Source organism: Pollachius pollachius, assembly GCF_949987615.1.
Source record: "Pollachius pollachius genome assembly, chromosome: 4".
NCBI lineage: Eukaryota > Metazoa > Chordata > Actinopteri > Gadiformes > Gadidae > Pollachius > Pollachius pollachius.
In genome coordinates this window covers 31486090-31509883 of record NC_136937.1, presented here as the reverse complement: position 1 = coordinate 31509883, position 23794 = coordinate 31486090, and the positions used below count along the sequence as shown (strand labels likewise).

At 46.9% G+C, this 23794-nt stretch overlaps 1 protein-coding gene across 7 annotated transcripts; it reads left to right on the top strand.

Annotated features, from left to right (window-relative positions):
• Positions 1-3136: 3136 nt before the first annotated feature.
• On the top strand, positions 3137-21584 carry LOC307074765 (MSL complex subunit 3-like). 7 transcript variants are annotated; one of them, XR_013811816.1, is made up of 16 exons: positions 3137-3371; positions 4700-4782; positions 5188-5283; positions 6925-7040; positions 7381-7478; positions 7801-7941; positions 8240-8400; positions 8668-8694; positions 8834-9022; positions 10449-10798; positions 11291-11380; positions 12141-12250; positions 12740-12839; positions 13391-13475; positions 18683-20150; positions 20433-21584. XR_013811816.1 is itself a non-coding variant. In XM_079735074.1 (15 exons), the coding sequence occupies exons 1-15, from the start codon at positions 3273-3275 to the stop codon at positions 18780-18782; spliced, it is 1821 nt and encodes a 606-aa protein (XP_079591200.1). In that variant the 5' UTR covers positions 3137-3272; the 3' UTR covers positions 18783-21584. The 7 variants fall into 7 exon arrangements, 6 of the variants coding, with proteins under 6 accessions (XP_079591200.1, XP_079591199.1, XP_079591198.1 ...); XM_079735074.1 differs by having other exon boundaries at positions 6925-7016; positions 18683-21584; XM_079735073.1 differs by having other exon boundaries at positions 8852-9022; positions 18683-21584.
• The last annotated feature ends 2210 nt before the right edge of the window (positions 21585-23794 follow it).

Sequence of the window (23794 nt, the reverse complement as noted above, 5' to 3'; positions counted from 1 at the left end):
CTTTCCTCTTTTTTTCGCTGTCTTAGCGGTGTTAGTTGTCGGTATCCGGGGAATGGGAAATTTAGGGGCCGTTGATGAAGACATTGCTATTCATTTGTTGTCGCCGTAGTAGTGCAAAACTGTCAGACTGCTAGGCTCGTGAACGCTCACGCAGGGACGGACCAACGTCGTTGCCAAGGTGAACGGACAGTCCCACAGCCAATAAGAACGGAGAATCAGAGCCTCGCTCTGATTGGTCAAAGTGTACATGAGCGTTGGCAATTTTTGGGAGCGGCACACAGAGGCAGGGGAGAGCAAAGTGATGGGTAGATATTCTCAGAGCACTTCACCTACATATAGCTGACTGGCTATTATGACAGTTTTGCCAAATATTACAGTAAAAAAAATACCCACCCTAGCTTTAATTCAGCAAGTTTGAAATATGAGTGATTAGAGAAGATAAGACATGACATATATGAAAATGAAATTTATCTTTCTAACTTTTTAAGCATCATTGAATCAATTGAATTGAGTATGTCGAATTAAAAAATATAAGAAAATGTAATTTATAAAAAAAAACATAAACTTAATATTTTACTGAATCAAATATTCTTATGTAATCAGTTATAAAAAAACATTTTAAGTTAACTTTAAGCAACAACAAGATAAAATTGATGCAAGTTGACCACAAAACTCAGATCGATCAGATATTATTAGTAGCCAAATCAATTCCACTGTCTGCCAATGTCCGCCACCCTCACAGTCATAATAAGCCTCAAAGCCTGCTGTGTGTGTGTGCTATGAATAGCCCAGCGGTGTAGTTGTGTAATCCATCACAATCACAGCATGCAGTTGCAAATGCCACCCGTATAACCCAGACTGCACTACAGACACAGGCTTAAGGATTTGTCCCAGCGTATGTGTGTGTGGGGTCGAGGGAGTTCACCTGCGCGTGTGTGCGCGCGTGTGTGTGTGTGTGTCTGTGTGTGTGCGTGCGCACGCTAACCTGCGTCCGTGTGTGTGTGTGTGGGCACACATAACTGCCAGTAAGCATGTGTGTGTGTGTTTTGTTAACAAATTAACAGCACAGTTAAAACTGATTAAAAATGTTAATATTAACTGTTAAAAATGTTGATTAGCATTGAGAAAACAATGAAGACATTATTGGAAAAGCGTCTTTTTACCATATCATTGCATTGTGTGTTAATCGTGGAGTAAGTAGTCATAACAACTCGCGTACGTACTCTAAGACAGGTGAACGCGTTGTGTGATATACATACTACGTTTCAAACAATGCACCCGATGTCATGAACTCCCCTGACCTGACCCTACTTATGTATGGCGTAACCGTTGTGTTCATACCGTACGGCGGACGACTAATAAAGATTTGAGTTTCAAATGCTTTGTTTATATGACTGAGACCGAGAGCGAGGTATACCATGCAGAAAAGAAATACAGGGGAGACGGGTGGTGAGAGAAAGGGCGAGATAGACAGTCAGAAAAAACACAGGGAGGGAGTGTGTGTGTGTGTGTGTGTGTGTGTGTGTGTGTGTGTTACTCTTGAGTGTGTGAAAAAATGTCAAAAATGAAGGAAGACAGCAGGAGGTCGTGGAAGAGGGAGCTATTCTGCTGATAAGAAAACACACACACACACTCGTTCACTCACACACACACAATTGTTTAGTCTCACACACACACAAACACACACTCAGTACTTGCTCACACACACACACAAACACGCGCTGAATCACACAGGCACACAAACTCACACACACACTTGCTGATTCACACACACACTTACGTACACACTGGAACACACACGCCAAGCATGACGTTGCTGATAACAGCTGAGACAGTTCTGGGTTGTACAAACCGACAAGAGAGAAAGAGAGAAACAAAGGTAGAGACAAGGGGGGAGCGAGAGAGAGAGAGAGAGAGAAAGAGGGAGAGAGAGAGACAGACAGACAGACAGAGAGAGAGAGGGAGGGGGGAGAATAGATGGGATGGGGGAGAGTAGATGAGAGGGAGGAAATAAAGGGAGAAGGAGAGAGAAATAGAAGGGTAGAGGGACGGAGAGATAGAATGGATCAGGGAGAGAAATAGATAAATTGATTGGTGGGGCTTTGGAGACTAAATGTCTGACGTATATATTAACATATGTATTATAATTAAGTATCACATGCAAATGTAATTGAAGGCTTGACCCAGCTGAACTTTTCTCTTGTGAATGAATGTAGGAATAAATAACTACTCAATGTATTTTAGCAGATGCTTTAATCCTAAACAACTTAAAAAACATTGTAAAATGTTAAGAAGGATCAAGGGAGACTGTGGACAATAATAATACAATTACATTCACAATCAAATCGATTACAGTGCTTCAAATCCATAATCTGTAGTAATAATGTAGTAATCTAAGTGCGAACCCAAACTTGGCGGATAACAACAGTAAGGTCTCTCTGGAGTAGTTATTCCAGAGTTGGCGTTGATGGAGGCTGGGTCACGGCACAGGAATTTAGCAGATCAGAGAGTGCGTGTGTTTGTGTGTGTGCGTGTGCGTGTGTGTGTGTCCATGTGTTACCATGGCTACACACACATAAGCGAACAACATGCAAAACAACAATCAGTATTGTGCAAATCTTCTATCTATCTCTATAGTTTTCCGTTTCAAACAATCGATGCAGGCTTGAAAGCTATTTTCCTACTACGAGCAATGACACGTTCCCACTGCATATAAACCATGGGGACTACTTTGGTCGGTCAAAAGTTGCAAAAAGAAAAAGTTAATAAGAATGCTGCTAAAAATAGATTTGAATGATTATTATTATTATTATTATTATTATTATTATTATTATGTACCATGCAATATCTGCGTACGGTTATTCAAGATGCCATATAAAGTACGATGCAATTAAGTATGCAACAAATAAGTCAACAGTGAGTATGTCGTTGACAAATCACTGTATTCTCTAATTACTCAGCCACTGGTACCTAATTTCAATGTGTTTATACCGCCACCGGCTGGCCTTCACGCCGCATTAAAACCTGTTTAAAACTCACGACGGTGTCCGAAACTGCCCAAACGTCAACAACGAACGCTTCGCGCTTCAAATCCCTGCGATGAACAACACGGATGTGGTACCCCTGTTGTCACACACACAAACACATGGTACCAAGTAGCGCCTTCCTCCAAGAGCAGTAAAACAAATCCAGAAACAAAGCAATCCTAATCGATGTATCGGATAGGAAGGGGTTAAAGACGTGGCGGCTCCCATCGACGTCGCCATGATCAAATGAATTCGCGGGGAATTAAGTATCGATTTTCCCGCGGAGAGAGAGTGCTGTGCTTCGAGCCCGACCCCACCAAGGCCAAGGTGCTGTACGACGCCAAGGTAAACCTCTCTCAGAAATTGGATTCACTCTGAAAAACGCTCATATTCCGTGTCGTTTAATCCGGAATCAACGCGAAAACATCGGGGTTTAACGACTCGATTGTTTGCCTCTGTCCGATCGTAGCGAATCTCCTGACTGACGCTCATTTGACTAATATGATCACAATAGGATCATGCTTCACTTTGTTTTAACGTCGAATCGACGCTGAAATATCGTTGTTTTATTCGTGTTCGGTTTAACGACTTGATTGTTTTCTTCTGTCTGACTATAACGAATTCCCCGACTAACGCTAGACGGTGGTTCAACGCCTTAGCTGAGAGGTATGTTATGTGATTGATGAGTAGAATAAATAGTAAAGAACCACACTACATCGCGAACTACTTTCGTACGCACACGGCCACGAAGTGTGCGTGACAGTTGGCGGGAAATCGCGTTACAATTCGTCCTTAATTACCGCGGCGGGTTGTAAACAACCCCCCCACCCTCGCGCGTCCACCTGCTGGTTAGCTCACAGGCGGCTCGGTCCGAAGGGAACAGAGCCGGAGGGTTAGCGTGTAGCATGTAGCTTCATGAAGTAACTAACATCTGAGTCAGGAGGTTATTAAACAGGGATAGGGTGTTTTTAAGAAGGTACAGGTAGTCACATAATCTAATCGTAATGGTAGCAGGTAGAGCTAGATAACTAACGACACTAACGTGGGTATCAGTGTGTTGTTCTTAGCTAGCTGGCTAATAACAATGCATGGATAGTGTGTATTGTTTCTGTTCTGGTTGTCTGTTGCATTGTTTTATAAACTAGTGCGTGTGTGTGTGTGTGTGTGTGTGTGTGTGTGTGTGTGTGTGTGTGTGTGTGTGTGGCTGGCTAGCTAGCTAGCTAGCTAACAACAACACATAATATCCATATGTTGTTGCACGCTAGTTGGATAGCCTGCTAACATCAACACAGATATTATGTATTATTTCGGTTGTCTGTTGCATTTATTAATGCACACATTTGATATGTGTCTGGCTAGCTAACTAACAACAACACATAATAGCAATATAATATATCCATAGAGTTAGTTAGTTAGCTAGCTAGCCGGCTAACAACAAGACATTGATTAATGTATTGTTTGTGCTGCAGATGTTTGTTGCATTGATTGAATAAGTATTTGATGTATGTGTATGTATATCAAATGGGTATTTGCTTAGTTTTTCAGAAAGGCTGCATGTATTGCATCTCTTTCTGTCAGTGTGTGTGTGTGTGTGTGTGTGTCTTCCCTCTCCAACATTCTATTGTAAATATCTCTCTCTCGATGTTCATCATTTGTACTTTGTGTGGTTTCAGGTCCTTGATGTAGTCCTTGCTAGTGATCAACATGGTAGGCGAGTACCAAAGTACCTGATTCATTTCAACGGCTGGAACAGCAGGTAAACAATGGTCGCTCTGTGTGTATCTCTTTGTTGTTGTTGTTGTCGCTGATGATGATGGCATTATTATACCGGGTGCAACCAGTTAACCCTACTATAAAACCAATATGACGTTGTTCCTGCATGAATAAGCAATGATATGATATCCTATAAATTCCTGCAACATTCCACTAGCAGCAACGTTATTCATTGACACAATACCCTAATGCTGAGGTTAGGTTTATCTTTATCCCTCTTTTTTAACTTATCTTTCTAGATAGAAATCCACCTAAAAACGAAGGCGATATCCTGCTAATTCATTGAAAGCATCCGTCATGTCATTGGTTGAATGTGCGTTAATAGTATTGTGTGTGTGTGTTGTATGTGTCTTAATGTGTGTTTGTGTGTGGATGGGTTCCCTTCTAGCTGGGATCGTTGGACTGAGGAAGATAATGTCCTTGGGGACTGCGAAGAAACCCGAACATTGCAACTGAAACTGGCTCGTAAAGCGGCAGGTCGCATGTGAGTCCCTCTTCAAGTCCTTCTCTGATCTTTAATAATAAACTGTATTGGATAATGACAGACATTCGATGGACAACAGAGTGCCCACTTCGATGCACTGTTACAGTCGTCGCAGATTCAGTTGGTTTGCTATGTTTGTCAAATCATTTGTTTACCTCGATGATGGAATGTGATTGGTATTTTGTAATTTCAACTGTGTTATGAACAGTGTTTGTAATAACGCAGTTTAAAAGAACGGCGTTAGGTAACGCCGTTCTTTTTTCAGTAACGGGGTAATTTAATAATTACTATTTCCGTCGTAACAACGGTGTTACCGTTACTGTACGTTAATTGCGGTGCGTTACTGTGAATTGATTGAATAAACTGGGTAATCCGAACGCACCCCTGACTCCAAACACAAACTGCTAGTGAGGAGACCGGGTGGGTTAACAACGAGATAAGCGATTATGATTGGCTAAGGCAGAGTCATGTTTCATGGTAGCCAATCGGAGCCAGTGTTTTTACACACAAGCGAGGACACGCGCGCCACACACACACACGCACGCGCACACACCAAACAGATTCGATGAAGCAGCAGAAATGGCGAGTCCGGAGCAATCCGATGAAAAGTTGGCATTTTCTGTAGTATTCGGCAGATGTTTCACAACCTTTGCAACCAAGCAAATTAAAATTCAGTTGGAAGTATATCAGGGCCTTGAATGGGCAGTTCAACACATTAAGGCCAAGTGAAAACTGCTCAGAAAAATCCTAATTCTTTGACGTATAGCAACTTTCTTTTTTTTCAGTAACGCAAATAGTTACTTTCCATGGTAACTAGTCACTTTTACTATATAGTAATTCAGTTACTAACTCAGTTCCTTTTTGAACAAGTAGTGAGTAACTATAACTAATTACTTGTTTAAAGTAACGTTCCCAACACTGGTTATGAATGCCCAAAACTAGATATTATATGATTTGAGATGTGGAAAATGTACAAATGATCAGTAATTATTTGGTTGTGTATTACTTATGAAGATGTATTTTCATCAATAGGTCGCGTTCAGTTCTAAATCATCGAAAAAAAAGAATATCTTAAAACACTGAAATGAGTAACAGCTAGCTATTAGTAAGAGTAACAGTGACTTATAGGCAGATGTTAAGACGTTTTACGTCCTTGGTCGAATGCATCGGTCAATTGATGATCATCCAGCTTCAGTGCACACCAAGCATGAGAAAGTGATGATTGACAATTCAGGTCGGCAATTTTTCCCAGCTCTCCCACACAGACATCTTTCGATATCAACTATTTTGCCTCTAAATCTGTAACTCTAAGACCAACCTTGTTATGCTCAGAGGACAGTAGGTGGTGGTAAAGAGCTATGAAAGCAGGTGGGAAGCAGCAATGTTGTTCTCCCACACACAGGCCCAGGCTAGAAACGGTTTGGTTTAATATGTATCTTTCTCTCTTAACTCATTGGGAATGTGACATGTTCGATGAACTAAAGTGCATGCATTTTAGGTGTACAATGTTTCTAGAAGAAACCAGGGGCATGTTGACCTAAGTTTGCCATGTCACTATTTTGCTGTCAATAATGTGTTGTCCTCCTCTATTGGGCTTTTTGTAAGCCCTGTATGTGTGTGTGCTTTGGTCCGTCTCTCCAGGAAGAGAAAGGGATGGGGGAAGGGGCGTCGCCAGGCAGATGTTAAACCCTCTCTGAAGACTCTCCCCAAAGAGGAAGACAGCGATGACCCATGTAAGGGTGCACCGGTCTTAACATGTACGCATGAACGAATCCCATCGCATGATTTTGTTATTTTTGTGTCATTTGTTCATTTGGTCATGTATCAATGTACAGTATTAAGGGACAGCTTCTGGTCTTGGGGACTACTTAGGACAATTTTTTTTTTTTAATCAATCCCGTGTTGAATACGCACACAGCAGCGCGTGTGTTCGTAGTACGTAAACGGTTCAACGCAATCCTTTGGGCCACTAAGGGTTCCTGTCTGGCCCCTTGGGGTTCCAATGAAGCAAACACAGGCTGCCATATTGGCTGTAGCGCTCTTGCTGAATACTGGAGCAATGTCTAAGATTTGAAGACCCCTCTCTCGACCTGGCAGGTTTGATCTCGTCTTCGGGAAGCAGTGACGACGACGACACAGACCAGGACTCCTCCAACAGCGGTGACACCACCTTCTCCGAGGACCTGAACAAGATGGTGACGCACGCACTCCACACTAAGGACACTGTGTTATCCTTCACATCACACACACACATGCAAACAGACACACAAACACACAGAAAGTTGTAGTACTTGGACATGACCTATTACTTTGACTATCTTACTCCACGCTGTAACAGAGAACCAATAAGTCTATCTTTTAAGAGGCAGGAGGACTATAACTGATCTATTATTCTCAGTTCCATTATTTCTTTAATATTCTTTCATATGTTCATTTATACACTTTATTGATCGTCTCAATTGAAACCATTTTTGGTGTTCGTCCTACTACTAACGTATGTCCTTGTTTGGGCGTCAGGGGGTGGAAGAGGAGGAGCCACAGGTGAAGCAGGAGAGTGAGGATGAGGCCTCGGTCCAGATGGACGTCAGCATCACCATCCCCGACGTCCTGAAGAAGAAGCTGGAGGACGACTGCTTCTACGTCAACAAGAGGAAGAGGGTACGTACACGGCTCCCCTCGTGGTGGGTGATGCCCCCTCGAGGTTAGGCTCTCGTTGAGCCCCGGTTTGATCAATCTTTTAGTACCGTTTAACATTTAGGCCAAGTACATTTGTCAGAAGATAGAGAAACGACAATATATCGCTGTCGGTACAGTAAGGATGTTCATAGAAACAAGTGCCAAGCTCTAACAATCAATAGTTTAACCCACTGCTCGTATCCAACTAAGAAATCCAGCATAAGACGCTTTATGATGCTAAATGCTATTTCTATGGCGGTTCCTCTCCCCCCTCCCACAGCTGGTGATCGTGCCGTGCCAGACCAATGTGGTGCACATCCTGGAGTCGTACGTCAAGCACTTTGCCATCAACCGGGCCTTCCTGGCCAACGAGCGCTACCGCCGCAGCCAGGCGGCCGGCCAGCCTGCCCTCAGTCCCGGGGCCGTGCCCCCCGAGAAGAAGTAAGAACCACATTAAATTGGGTGGGAGCGCTTGGCTCCGCCCCCAAATTCTCTGTGAATTTGGGGGCGTGGCCAATCAGGCCCCCTGGGATTGCTTCTCGTTGCCCCTTGAATGCATGCGATAATTGTAGTTTATTGTTTATTTTGAAAAATAAAAGCTAATTATTAGTAATGATAGTAGTATTTCATGTATCCAAGTGCTGTTGTGTGTAGGAGTCTATTGGCGTTCATTAGCTGACTTTGAGATGTATATTCATATACTTTCAGAGATTATCCTGACGAGATATTCAGTAGGTGAGCAAGTGGATACACCCCTCTGTGAATTGTTCTCGCTTTACATCGCTCTATTCTACCTTTCTGAATCTAGACCCCTGTTTGCCCATGGCCCTTGGCCCTTGCCCCTAGCGTGGCGAGTGTACTAAATAAGACGAAGCCTCTGTGTGCCCCTCAGCGAGGACCTGTGTAAGGAGATGGTGGACGGCCTGAGGATCACCTTCGACTTCACACTGCCCATGATCCTGCTGTACCCGTGCGAGCAAGCGCAGTTCAAGAAGGTCAGCTCGTCCCGCATCTTCCTGCCCGTCAGCGAGCCATCGCTGGGCGCCGGCCGCCACGCCTTCAGGTACCCCCAGACTTCTCGGTTGTTCAATGAGCATGTAGGGTGTGTTCGACACAATGCATCATGGGGGTTTTCCCTGCCATTTCGAGAGGACTCGAGAGTTGTAGTTCTATAGAAGGTATTCCCATAATGAGAAATATTTTGAGGTTTGAGGTAGGGCCCGACCGATTCATCGATTCATCGATTTAATCGGCCGATTATAGCCTTTTTGAAAATAATCAACATCTGCCAAAAGACGCCGATTACAACCGATTTTTATTTTTTAAATGTTATTGCGCTTAGTATCCAGCAGAGTGCGCTCCTACTCCATTCTACTTAAGAAAGGCTCTCAGTCTCACCCACCGCACTTATTTTTGGACACAACACCCGAGCGCATCTAGCTTGAATGTGCTGAGCTCATTGGATAAACCGAGCAGAGTTTCCCCCCACGGTAAGTTTATAACTAGTTTGTGTAATGAACAATTGGTCCTTTTAAACGTGTAGGTCATGCTTAAAAAAAGGAAAAGTACACCTAACCCCCCACTACCCTTCAAATACAGTAAAGCTAACCTTGCCTTGCTAACTAGCAACTTTAGCTGGAGTAAAAAAGAGGAGATTGAATTTTACCGTACAACATGAAAACACGCTTGCTCAGGCAGCTGCGCGCTCACCTCACCAATGTACACAAGACGCGTTGTTTGAGCATGTTGTGCCTGTTTTTCTTTAGGTCCGAGGCCATGTTAATTTGTTACACTGTAGACTCTAACGGTGAGACCATACTGCTCAGTGCGCACGTGTTAGTCACTGCTCACGAGCGCAGCACATTGGGAGGTACAGATGTCAGATAAGACTCATAGCAAGGTTTGGGACTACTTCACCCAGGGGCCTACTGGTGAAGCAGTTTGTAATGTTTTTTTTTTTTATAATCGGCCGATTAAATCGTTATCGTAATTTTTCTCTGAAAATAATCGGCATCGGCACTCAAAAATCAATATCGGTCGGGCCCTAGTTTGAGGAATAAACAATGATCGAAACACTTTTACTACCGTTCATATTCCAATGCTCCTATGCTTCCAAAACGGAGGCGATCCATGCGATGTTCCAGTCCCTCTATAAATTGGTATACATTTAGAATAGAAATTCTGTTGTTTGATCTTTGTTCACTTTTTTGTAAACTGAGAGCTGTTTTTACCTTTTTGAAGGGATGGCTTTGAGTGGATTCTGCGTCAGTTGGGCTTTGTTTTCGCTCACAGGTTTTATTGTTATTTTGGTGTTTTTGGACATTTGGACATCCATTTTGCAAAGCATGTTTTACCGTCCTATAAAGCTATTGGAAAGATGATGATTAAGAATAATGTGCGGGAAAAAAAGTGTTTTTTTTCTCTGCTCTTTTGTGCTTCTGTCATCGGTCTTCATATCTCCCCCTCCCTCCCCCTCCCTCCCCTCGCAGCGTCCAGCGCGACCGCAGCCCCAGCCCGCCGGGCCACAACCCCCCCACCCCGCAGTCCACCGACAGCCAGCCCGCCCTGAGCGACGTCTCCGCCGTCACGCCCACGACCACCACCCCGGCGGCCCCTCCCACCCCCAACGCTGCCGCCGCCGTCGCCGTCGCCGCCGTCGCCCCCACGCCGACGCCTAAACGCCGTCGGCACGCCGACATGGACTGCCTGACGCACCAGTCGCTGCAGAGCGTCCAGTCGCTGCGGCGCTCCACCCGCGCCAACACCACCAGCGCCACCACCATCGCCACGGCAACGGGCCCGGGGGAGCGGTCCGCTGACGGCGGGGCCAGCAGCGGAGGTAGGCGGGGTTTGTTTACCGTGTTTGTGTGTGTGTGTGTGTGTGTGTGTGTGTGTATTGTTGGCAGTTTCTTTGTGTGCATGTGAAAGAGTGCAAAAAGATAATGAAGGTGTGTGTGTATTGTTAGCAGGGTTAGGTGTGTGTCTGTGTGTGTGATTTTGTGTTGTTGATGCATTTCCGTGTTAAAGTGTAAGGGAATGGCTTTTTCGATTGGAATGCAGACTCATGCAAACAGGAGTTAGGAAGTTTGACCTTATGTGGTCGAGTTGGTGTGGCAAAAAAACATTCCAAATAGCCACACGAGATGGAGATTAAGTTTTTCTTCAGTTTCTCCATCTTTCTTTCTTTAAGACTCCATGCTAAAGTCACCCTCCTGCTGTATTTGTTACTAACATGCTTATCCTTCTGTGCTAGCGCCGGTGCTTCTGTGTCCTGTTGACGTGGACACGTGTTTAACGCCGATCTGTGTTCGTTTACTTTGGTCTCATCCAGGCGGAGGCAGCACGGCAGCGTCGCCCCAGCCCAAGAGACGCCTGGTGGAACCTCAGGCCCAGCCGAAGTTCTTCTTCAACCTGGACCGAAGTAAGCTAGTTCCTTCAGCTCGTTGCTTATTTAAACACACTTAGCATCCATGACACTGTCCTCCCCCTCGCTATCGCTGGAAGCTTAACCGTTTACAACTTCATCCACCTCTCGAAATCGTTGGTCGAAGGAAAATGCCAATGATGCCTTCATCACAGGCAGCGCTAAGCACAAGGAAGGTTACTAGTTAGATTCCTGGCTGTGTGTCGAGGTGTCCCTTAGCATGTGTCCCTCCTCTGACTGCTCCCGACGAGCTGGCTGTCTTCTCTCTCGGTAGACTCCGCCGTCAGTGTGTGATTATGTGTATGAATGGTTGCTTTGGATAAAAGCGTCTCCTAAAGGCCCCTGAATGTAAATGTAACTTGGACACGTTGTATATTGTATTGGTGTATATTGAGGCAAGGACTTTAGACTCCCTGCTGAAAGTTTCCCAGTTCGATCTCCAAGGTCCACAGCCTAACCTGTAGACTTCCATGAGCAAGATTCCCTCACCCCTACCAACTCCGCGAGAACACGTAAAACACCTGAAAAAATGTTATACTGACCACCACCGCCCAGCAGATGGCAGCACCCTCACTGTATTACTGCAGAGTCACTTTAATAAAGGCTGACTCACTGTTTTAAAGCTCTTGTGGGTATCCTGAGCTGCTTCACTAAGCCCGAACAAAACGGCTAGATCGATGCATGAAGGGAACTGGAGGTGAAACGGTAATGTTGAACCTTCTCCGCCGTCGCCCTCTTCCCGTTCCCTGATTGACAGGAACCCCTGGCCACAGTGGCTCCTCCTCCCCGTTGCCACTGACGCCCAGCCGGGAGAGGGGCGGGCCCTTCTACGGGCTGGAGAGCCGCCGGAATAACGAGCTTAACGAGGTGAGGCTTTGTAACCAAGCAACCGTAGAGTACATTGTACTGGAATCAAAAATATACATTGATGCGTCGAAATTGTCTTTTTTTTTTTTTTTTGTAATTCAAGTGCTTTTTCACTGTGTGTGAGGTGCTTTGATTGGGGGGGGAGGCATTCGGCTCAGGAGGTAGAGCGGCTTGGCTGGTTACCGGAAGGTTGCTGGTTCAATGCCCCGGCTCCTCCTAGCGTCGAGGTGTCCCTTAGCGAGACGCCCTACCCTCACGGCTCCTGCCTTGGATAACAGCGTCAGCAAAATCCCCTCAATGTAAATGTGCCATACATAGAAACGGCGAATTAGTACACAATTGTGAAATTCGGAATAGACGCTACGACTAGTCATCCTTTGTTCCAACCTTAACCAAAGAAGTGGCGACGGTTGTCTCACATCGAAACTCAGTGCGGGGTGAAATCTGCACGGTGCAGTTCCTCATGTTCCTCTGCTTCTCCTCGTCCAGGTGCTGAGCTGGAGGCTGACCCCAGACAACTACCCCATGAGCGATCAGCCCCCCCCTCCCTCCTACCTGTACGGATCCCAGCACCTTCTGCGGCTCTTTGGTAAGCTGTCTGTCTGCCTGTCTCTCTCTCTTTTTGTCTGTCTGTCTGTGTATCTGTCTGGCTGTCTGTCTCGGTCTGTCTGTCTCGGTCTATCTGTCTGTCTGATGGTCTGTCTGTCTCGGTCTATCTGTCGGTCTCAGTCTATCGATCTGTCTGTCTGTCTGTCTGTCTGTCTGTCTGTCTGTCTGCCTGCCTGCCTGCCTGCCTGTCTGTCTCTCTTTTTGTCTGTCTGGCTGTCTGTCTCGGTCTGTCTGTCTCGGTCTGTCTGTCTCGGTCTGTCTGTCTCGGTCTGTCTGTCTCGGTCTGTCTGTCTCCGTCTATCTGTCGTCTGTGTGTCTCTCTCTCTCTCTCTCTCTCTCTCTCTGTCTCTGTCTCTGTCTCTGTCTCTGTCTCTGTCTCTCTCTCTCTCTCTCTCTCTCCCCATCTCTCCCGGCCCCATGAAAAGAAAATCTTCACGCAACACCCGATTTCAAGATAATTCTTGCTTTACACAAACCACTTTTTGAAAGTGCCGGTCCTCCCGTGAACCCATCCCGTCTCTCCCGCTGCAGTGAAGCTCCCGGACATCCTGGGCCAGATGCACATCCCCGAGAGGAACCTCCGCGCCCTCATCAAACACCTGGAGCTGTTCCTCAGGTAACACGCCCCCACAAACCTCCCTCACGATGGCTTCTTAATGGCCAAGACTGAGGTGATGAAACCGATGTATACGCTGATGTCTTTTTAGATGTACATTTAAGTCAAAGCACCGCCACAGACCTGGGGGGGGGGGGCGTATAGGAAAGGCTATTAGTGTGAGTTAGGGCGAGGGGCTGGCCTCTCCTGCATAGGGAAGCACGGTGTTTCTTTCTTCTTCAATTAAGCCACTGCTGCATTTTAAGTAGATGCGCAGTCAGCAACACAGAACTTGTCGAAGTTTGGATGGCTTGTGGGATTTGAGCTCTTAAAGGGGCACTTTATTCTATATTATCAAATATATTTATCACTCAATCTAAAAAAACTAACATGTATACATATTTGTTTATGTATTTATATATTTATTGTGGTACGATATCGCAGATTTTTGAGGGCCGATAAGATCTGTATTGGGATTCTTTAGATGTTGCGATTTCTGTAAAAACTTTTTCCTACAGGTCCATCGGTATCCTCTATTGTATGAAAGTTCTCGAGCAGAACGCAACATGGTTTACTCATGTGGACCATCGGCTAACACACTATAGCGCCCTCTGTAGTACGCCGCCAGTAATGTATCCGCTGAGATTACATTAAGAGGGAAAAGTTGGAGATTTGAACTGAGGTGAACCGCAGTTTATTGTGTGCTTCACCTCCAAGGGTATGCGGCCAAGTGCTTCATTAAACAGGGATTGGAAGAGTTATCCAAGCCCGCCGGACAAGACATAAACTAAGTAAAATGAAGAGTTCTGTTGCCGGGGATTGCTTGTTCAGACCGTGAGATGGGGGTAGAGGGCCGAGACACCCAGAAACAGAGCGAGAGAGAGAGAAAGTGGCACCATCTGGATAGGAAAAATTAAAACAAATTTTTTTTTCTCTGCTTTTGCTGCGATGACGCAATCGCCAGACAATCAGGATACTGGGTGAATGATAATGAATTGGATACGGGTGTTCCACTCCATAGACTGAAGGTTCTGGGTTTGGATCAATAAATGCCACTTTCTCTCTCTCTCGCTCTGTTTCTCGCTCTCAGGTGGCAAGGGGTGTCCAGCCGTAAGGGCATGGGTTGAGATTCCCCCTCCCCCTCCCTCAATTTCGTTATCAGCTAGGTTATGGGTTCAGATCCCCCCCCTATGCTGTCAGCCGTTAGCTTATGGATTCAGATCCATCCCCCATATTGTCAGCCTACCTGTTGGCATCCTTCGACCAAGATGGCTGAGGCCTACCTGCCGATGTGCGTCTGAGCTCACCTCAGTCTTTCTGGATAAAAGGTTTTGCTAATCGACTCCATGGTAAGGATTTCCCAGTATGGCCTCTGCTCGGTTTCCCACTGAATCTATATCAAGCACCACTTGATACTCACTCAGTACACTTTCTTTTCATATTGCGCAAAATCAGGTTAGTGCTTTAACCCCAAAGGGCGCACTTTCCCTTTCCTTCTCAAGTGGCAAGTGTGTTTTCTTTTTATGAGACGGAGACTTTAAGTCCTTCAGATTCTTATTGGCTCAAAGCCGGTATAAAAAAACACGCCGCAAATCTCTGTTTACTGCTACTAAAGTGCTAGCCTGTGTTTCTTCGAAACAATTTTGCCGTGAGGAAATATATTGGTTTTCCATACATGTTATCAGACGCTCAGATAAAGGCGCAAATATAAAGTCAGTCTATTTGTCTTTTCGAAGAAAGTATGCACCTTTGTCAATTAACGTCAATCAATTAGATAACATACGATTAGCAGTTGTAGTTGCACATGGCAGGGGAAAGTACACCCTCTTGTCAAATGTGTCAATAAACAGCTTTACTAGTGGTCTCATTCCTACGTACAATTGCACTGTAGTCCGCCATAACTTGAACCACGCGACGCAATGCCTTCGTGCTCAGCGCAGACCCTTTGTCCTGCTAGTGGTTCGTTGCTCTAGCATAGGTCTAGTGAAATCTGATCTATGGAGGAAGCTGAGCTGCTTCAGTGTTGATAAATGGCAGGGAGCTGTTCAATAAAGAGGGGAGGGCGGGGGGGGCATATATCCACTCACTGCTGGCCCAAGCGTTTGTGGGGATTGTATATCAACGGGGCTAATAATGCATCGCGGGGCTGTTCGGCGATGAAGGCTAGTTGTTTATCTAAATGTGTCCCAGAGTTCATTATCTGGCCTGATCTTTTTTGCGTCGTAAACAAGCAGGAATGAATTGATTGCGAGTTTGTTATCAGCGCTTGTATTATACGGGATAAATTGTGGCAATGGCTTGGCTGTCTTGTTGGTAAGTTTAACTGTACAAGAATAATACACAAGAATACACTGTGGGTCATTGAGCAGACGAAACAAAAGCTGAAAGAGACTGGGGAAGACGAATCTGATAGTAGGAGAGAGTGAATCTCTGGGATGGGGGAGGGACGGGAGGGGGCGTTACACAAGCATGGGAGTCTAATCTTTAAATCCCCCCCCCCCCGCCCTCCTCCAGCCATCTTCAGTTTAACCGAGGCCCAACCAGAAGGGATTTATCTTCCACTTGTGTCCTTTAATCAAACACGGGACATACCCCCTCCAACCACCGTGGGGCACTGTGGGGACGCTCCCATTAACTTGATTTCCTTGTGGACCAGTTGTCAAAGGGGAACCCAAATCCAATACCACTTGGCTCGCTTTGGAAGACTCCCGCTATAGGTTAAACGCAGGCTATTGCGTGCGTAAGCCTCTGATTGGCCCACCCGGTGATTTAGCGTTAATTGGACACACCTGTCCAATCAAGCACTAATTGAAAGTGGGTTGAAGGGTGTTACAGGGCAGCCAGCAGCACTGCAGGCGCAGGATGATCAGAACATGAAGGCACTTTCTCCAGGCCCGGTCTAGGGCCTTGGTTCTCCTATGTTGATGGACTTCACAGGTTCCACTTAAGGTTACCAAAGAGGTTGATATTGTTATGTAGTTATTTATTCGGTTTCAGGGAAATTCGGCGTCGCAGAGAAGTCTTTCCCCACCCAGCTATTCATGTACTATACTACCACACATTTTAAATTGAAGACATGTCTTATAATCATGCTTATCATTGATTACACAGAAAAACCCTCAATGTGTCGCAGTTGTAAAACGCCTTGTTCACACACTTGAGTGGATGGATCCGGTCTCCATCTCTCAATCCAAGTCCGTGCTCTCGAGTGGGTTACGACCCCACAACGCCTGCGGACAGGAGGACGTAACTCCTGCATTTACGGGCCCCTGCATTGCTACAACGGCTCTCCCTCGGTTCTGTGTGAGCAGTGACGCAGTACCGCGTCGCTGATCAGCTCGTGATACAAGGCTTGCTGTGCGACGACGCGATGTGTGTAGGAGTTGACGGACTGCAGGTGTAAACCCGGGGTGTGGGAAGGACTTAAATTTATTTTCTGCGTTCCCGAGATCAACACCGGCGGCAGATTGTGAGCCGGCATCAACTGATTGAGACCGAGGTGCACTGCATTCTGGGATTTGAACGCAGTTGATCTTTCTCTCTCTCTCTCTCTCTCTCTCTCTGTCGCTGATGCTGTCGCTCGCCCCTTCCCTGTGAGAATGATGAGAGATTAAGAGCACACATGCTTTGGGTCTGTGTGTGGGGCGTGTGTGTCTGGATAGATTTCTGCCCCAGTGCATGCAAACCGTACAAATCCATATGTCCGCGCAATCAATATGGATTAGGCAAAGCTCAGGCCCACAAATTGACAGTACACCACGTATAGATCGGGTCTGACCAACTATATAAAAAAAAACGAACGTCCCCGTGGTCAATACTGGATCGATTGTCGTTAATGACCCCAACCGCTATGATGTTAATTTTCCGAATAGTTTTTTTTTATTATTATTTATTTGTTCGGAATCGTCCGAAAAACGTGCGACGCGATTCCCTCCGAAGTGCGGCGAAAACATCCGATTCGTAAACCGACGGCGACGATCGGGAGTGCCTTCGCCTCGCGCGTCGTGGGGGCCCCCGTCGAGAGCGCTCTTAATTCGTCCCGCTGATGAGGATAATTAGTTTGGCCCCGGGATCAGGGGGCCGGCGGGGAGAGCTCGGATGAGATGGCAAGATTTAGAGGATTTGGCCGAGCAGCGGATACTAAGAAGATTCCGGATTAGTTTTCACCGCGACTGATTAGATGGAAAGGGTGGGGACGGGGGGGGGGGGGGAGGATATATGCATATATATTTATCTCTCTCTCTCTCTCTCTCTCTCTCTCTCTCTCTCTCTCTCTCTCTCTCTCTCTCTCTCTCTCTCTCTCTCTCTCTCTCTCTCTCTCTCTCTCTCTCTCTCTCTCTCTCTATCTCTCTGTCGCTCTATCTCTATCTCTATCTCTCTGTCGCTCTCTCTCTCTCTCTCTATCTCTCTGTCGCTCTCTCTCTCTCGCTAGGTCTCTATCTCTCTGTCGCTCTCTCTCTCTCGCTAGGTCTCTATCTCTCTGTCGCTCTCTCTCTCTCGCTAGGTCTCTATCTCTCTGTCGCTCTCTCTCTTCCCCCCCCCCCCGCCTCTGACTGATTGGTGTCTGGGTTTACCGTTGCTGGTAGGGTGGAAGGGCAGTCGGGTGGGCTTTACGCCCACACCCATCCACGCACGCCGGGGGCGAGGGGTCTGCGATTTGTGGGCTGTGATCCATCGATCAGGAGAAAGGGAAACCAGAAGGCCGAGGCGCTCAGCATTGTGTCGCCAGGAATCCAGAGGGTCTGTCAGGCGGTGTTATTTAGAGAGAGAGAGAGAGAGAGAGAGACTGACCTTTTGATACCGCTTGTCCTAATCCCTTCCTCTCTCCCTCTCTGCTGCTCTCTCTTTCTATCATTCTGGACCACTTCCTCTATATCTCCACACACCCCCCCCCTCCCCCATCCTTGCTTTACCTCTCCTCATTCTCTTTCTTTCCTCTTCCTCCTCTTGTCCTTGTTCCTTCCTGTCCATCACCCCTCCCCCACTCCCTCTATCTCTCTCTTTCCTCTTCCTCCTGTCTATCTCTATCCTTCCCACCCTCTCTCTCACACCTCCTCTTCCCCTCCCGTTTCCTGTTCCCACCCCTCCATGATCCTGCCTCTTTCCTCCTCTCCAACTCCCGTTTCCTGTTCCCGCCCCTCCTCTCCATAATCCCGCCCCTCTCGATCCTCTCCTCTTCCCCTCCTATTTCCTGTTCCTCCTCCCTGACCTCTCCCTCTCTCCCCCAGGTTCCTGGCCGAGTTCCACGAGGACTTCTTCCCGGAGTCGGCCTACGTGTCGGCGTCGGAGGCCCACTACAGCATGAAGCAGCCCAGGACCGTCTACTGAGGGGTCCTGGGGTGAATGTACCCCCTCCTCCACCACCTCCACCTCCTCCACCACCACCACCACCACAGCTGGGAGTTTGGTCCAGGCTGGAGTGACAGAGGAGGGGGGAATCTCCTTGCGTCAAGGATGTGCTTTAGTGGGGCAACCGGTCGTTTCTCTGGAGTCTGTGCTACGCTAGGCTAAGCTACGCTGTTCTGAACTGTGCTCTTCTGTTGTACGCTAAACGCAGGACTTCGCTAGGCTACGCTATGCGGAACTAGGCTATACTGTGCTACGGTATGTGGGATGTCGCTAGGCTACGCTACCACTGTCTGTGATGGACTATGCTCGGGCCACGCCGCGACGCTACGCTACGCTACGATAAGCTAGGCTCCTCTTTGATTCCCTACTGCTTGGCGGGCTGGATCAGCGCTACCTTGCCCCACGTCTCTGCCTTCTCTGTTGACCTCTCCTCTCCTTCACGTCTGGCCTGCTCTGCCTCCATGCTAACTCTGCTTCTATTCTCACCTCCAGGTCAGCAGTAATGGGATATAGAGAGAGATGTATAAACGTCCTCCAGTGACCGCAGGGCTTCGACAGTTGACTGTTTGACCGCGTGCCATGTAGTCTTTATTTCTTCGGGTTTCTCTGTTTTTGTTTGTTGGGCTGACTCTGAGAGCGCTACGTCTGTTAAAAAGCCCCACAAATGTAAGCCTTTAAACGATTCCACTCGATCCTTAGCACCGTTTCTCCGACCCCTCCCACTGAAATACCGCTGAGATGGCGATGGATAGGTTTCCCGGGGTACCTCCCCCCCCCCCCCCCCCCCCCCCATTTGGGGATCCCCCTTATTCCTAAGAGGGTCCCCGTTCCCCTCACAGCCCCTTGATACAGCCAGCTTGTGGAGAATTTTCCCCAAAAACGTGGGAGTTTTTTTTATCCATGCTCTTGTATATACATGTCTTTTTTTTTTTTTTTACGCTCCCTTGAACAATTCTTTTTGCATACATTTTTACGCTCCCTTGACGGTGCCCAAGTGCACTGGCCCGGAGCCGACGTCACGTGGTCGTTCTGTGCAGCGGAGGGCCGCGACGGGCCGCTAGGCTGCAGCTCTCTCGTCGGCAGTTTTGTGTGTTTCGTTCTGCGAGGACACGAGGGGGATGTTGCGCGGCGCCTTGCTGGGACGTGTCCCTACGCGCTTCCTGCTCTTCTCCCGCTCTCGTTCTCTCCCTCTCCAAGGACGGTGTCTCTTGTTCACTGGCTCTCTTTGCTCTCCTAAAGGCAATGTCTATCCCTCACTCTTTTTATGCTCTCTCCCTCCTAAGGCCTGTCTCTCGCTCTATCACCCCAATAGCAATGTCTCTCTTTCAATCTCTCTCCCCCCCAAAGGCAATGTCTCTTTCAATCTCTCTCCCCCACAAAGGCAATGTCTCTCTTTCAATCTCTCTCCCCCCAAAGGCAATGTCTCTCTTTCAATCTCTCTCCCCCCCAAAGGCAATGTCTCTCTTTCAATCTCTCTCCCCCCAAAGGCAATGTCTCTCTTTCAATCTCTCTCCCCCACAAAGGCAATGTCTCTCTTTCAATCTCTCTCCCCCACAAAGGCAATGTCTCTCTTTCAATCTCTCTCCCCCCAAAGGCAATGTCTCTCTTTCAATCTCTCTCCCCCCAAAGGCAATGTCTCTCTTTCAACCTCTCTCCCCCCAAAGGCAATGTCTCTCTTTCCATCTCTCTCCCCCCAAAGGCAATGTCTCTCTTTCAATCTCTCTCCCCCCCAAAGGGAATGTCTCTCTTTCAATCTCTCTCCCCCCAAAGGCAATGTCTCTCTTTCAATCTCTCTCCCCCACAAAGGCAATGTCTCTCTTTCAATCTCTCTCCCCCCAAAGGCAATGTCTCTCTTTCAATCTCTCTCCCCCCAAAGGCAATGTCTCTCTTTCCATCTCTCTCCCCCCAAAGGCAATGTCTCTCTTTCAATCTCTCTCCCCCAAAGGGAATGTCTCTCTTTCAATCTCTCTCCCCCCAAAGGCAATGTCTCTCTTTCAATCTCTCTCCCCCCAAAGGCAATGTCTCTCTTTCAACCTCTCTCCCCCCAAAGGCAATGTCTCTCTTTCCATCTCTCTCCCCCCAAAGGCAATGTCTCTCTTTCAATCTCTCTCCCCCCCAAAGGGAATGTCTCTCTTTCAATCTCTCTCCCCCCAAAGGCAATGTCTCTCTTTCAATCTCTCTCCCCCACAAAGGCAATGTCTCTCTTTCAATCTCTCTCCCCCCAAAGGCAATGTCTCTCTTTCAATCTCTCTCCCCCCAAAGGCAATGTCTCTCTTTCCATCTCTCTCCCCCCAAAGGCAATGTCTCTCTTTCAATCTCTCTCCCCCAAAGGGAATGTCTCTCTTTCAATCTCTCTCCCCCCAAAGGCAATGTCTCTCTTTCAACCTCTCTCCCCCCAAAGGCAATCTCTCTCTTTCACACTCAACTGTTTCTTGGCCTGTTCTCGGATTTGACCGCTAATTGCGTTTGATAACGCAATTAGAAAGACCAACTGGTCAGGAGAGAGACAGTCAAGGTGTCCATTCAAAATAACCACATTTAGACTTGTATAGACTCCTTTTTTTTTACAGAAGGACAAAATGTGTTTGTCTCGACTGAACTATTACCAACCTGCCAATTTATGTAACAAATGCCGTTGACGTTAATATGCAAGTGTTTGTCTTTTTTTACTTTGGTCTGAATGAAAACATGGTTGTGGAAGGAACTAGATGTTGCGTTTTCCACGCTCTAAGGAAGATAGTTATTCGTAATAACATTGAAGATGTGAATAAAGAGATGCCTCTTTACCAAGCTGTTTTGTCTTCATACTTTTATATTGGATATGTATCTAACGTATCATTTTGCAGGTTGTCCTACTTTTCAACTGTTCAAAACTATTTGCAGTTACTGGTAAAGATAATTAAACTCTTAAAAGTGTTCGAACTCATTACCACCATCAACGTCAGTATGTGGAGTTCCTCGGGTTCTGAATTCTGCAGTATTTTTCTTTGGGTTTTATTGACGAAATACACAAATGTCGATTAAACAGTATTTTTCTTTGTTTCTTTAAGATTTGTATTCGTCATCTCTTGATCCAATGACTCAAACCTCCAGGACTTCAAAGCCAATCAAAAACCCCAGCAAAAAGCCCCACCTTTTTATATATTTTTAAATGCTTACTTCAAGTGCAGCAATCAATATCGCCAAAAAACTAAACGTGATCCACCCTAAGCACCTTCCTCCCCGGCTGACCTCATTTCAAACCCTTAACACGCTTTTAAGTGTGCTCTTAGCATGCTAGCCCGCTGGGACGCTAAGCTAACCTAGCTAGCGCTAACTGGTCCTTTTTAAAGGGGGTTTTAGCGGTGGGTGCTAACTGCGTTTAAATCGGATCGGATTGCCCCGTAATAAACTCCTTATGGCCGAAACCCGAGACGTCTCCCTCAAGCCGGTGGCGGCTATCGCTTAGCCGCAGAAACCGCTCCGCTCGAGAGCTTCCACGCGTTTCGACATCGATTTGAGCCCCCCCTTCCACCCCCCACCATCCCATCTCCCCCATCGCCTGGCGGTCTCCCACCTATCATCTTCCCCCCGTGATTCGATTGTCTGGAGAGCAAGCGGGCTGGTAATGCAAGGGAGCCATCATCAGGTAGGCTGAGTGGTGTCTCGCTCGCCCTTCACCTGATTTTCCGTCCTCGTGCGCTTATCCCCGTTGACGTGTTTTTTTTATTTTTTTCTTGGTTTCTAACCCTTTTCGGTCGTGTGTTCTCAGCAATTTTTTTTATGAGAGAGAATGAGTAGCCTAAGTAAGAAAACATTTTTGGATAAAAAAAAGTTGATAAGTCAATATTTATAAGTAAAATAATATATAAGTAAGTCAATGAAAAAGAATAAGAATGATGAAAGGACCTGCCTATCATGTTTTTTCTCTATTTTTTTCAATTTTTCAGTCTTTTTAATAGTAAGGAAAAGTAAAAAGGAAAAGCCTACGAAAGAAAATCGTATCAATTTTTTTAAGTAAAAGTATGAAACGACCTGTCTGTCATGTCACCTCATCAGTATTGGCATGATGTCCACTGTCTCCTCTATTAATCTGTTCCTTCAAGGGCCACGTTCTGGTTCCCCTCACGTTGACTTTGCTGCGGTTGTGTTTGCGTTTAATGGAAGGGAGGTACCACAGGATAGGCCGTAAGGAAATGTAAATCAGAGAAAGGTCCCGCCCACGATAACCAAAACGAACAACAACCTTTTCCTCCGTGCTCAACAGAAGATCTTCTGGAAGTGTGCACCCCTCCTCATCATCGCTCCTCCCTTGTCTCTCCCTTTCCCCTCCAACCCCACTCAGTTCTCCTCCTTCTCCACCTCTCCTGGAGGAGGAGATAACATAGGATTGGCCGTAAGGAAGTGTCAATCAGAGAAAGTTCCCGCCTCAAACAAACAATCTTTTTTTCTGCTTTCTTCACCCCTCTCATCATCGCTCCTCCCTTTTCCCTCCGTCGTCAAAACCCCACCCAACCCAGACCTCAAACCACCTCCTCCTTCTCCACCTCCTCTGGTGGAGGAGATACCACAGGATTGGCTAGAAGCAAGTGTCCGTCAGAGAAACGTCCCACCCACCGATGACTGCAGACAACTACCTTGTCTTCGGTTCTCAACGGCATCTTCTGGAAATGCGCAAACCCTTCAATATCACTCCTCCCTTTTTCTCTCCATCGTCAAAACCCAACCCCACCATTACCTCAACCGCCTCCTCCTCCACCTCCCCCTCCACCTCTCACCTCCTTTCATCTTCCCCTTCATCCCCTCACTGCTCCCAGCAGATGATGTGCTATCGCTCCTCCCTAGTCACTCTTTCTCCCCTCCGTCGTCAAAACCAAACCCCACCCAGACCCTCGTCTCCACCTCCACCTCTCCCCTCCTTTCCGTCTTCCCCTCGACTCCGTCCCTGCCTGATCTCGTCTTCTCGCTCCGGTTCCTCGGTTCCCCGTCCCATGTACTGCCTCCACTGCGTC

Bases quoted from the DNA above. Each gene is read 5' to 3' on its own strand.
- LOC307074765 (XM_079735072.1), top strand. From the start codon at position 3,273: ATGAATTCGCGGGGAATTAAGTATCGATTTTCCCGCGGAGAGAGAGTG. The intron at 7,479-7,800 runs GTGACGCACGCA...TTTGGGCGTCAG, and splicing joins CCGAGGACCTGAACAAGATG to GGGGTGGAAGAGGAGGAGCC. The intron at 13,476-18,682 runs GTAACACGCCCC...TCTCTCCCCCAG, and splicing joins CACCTGGAGCTGTTCCTCAG to GTTCCTGGCCGAGTTCCACG.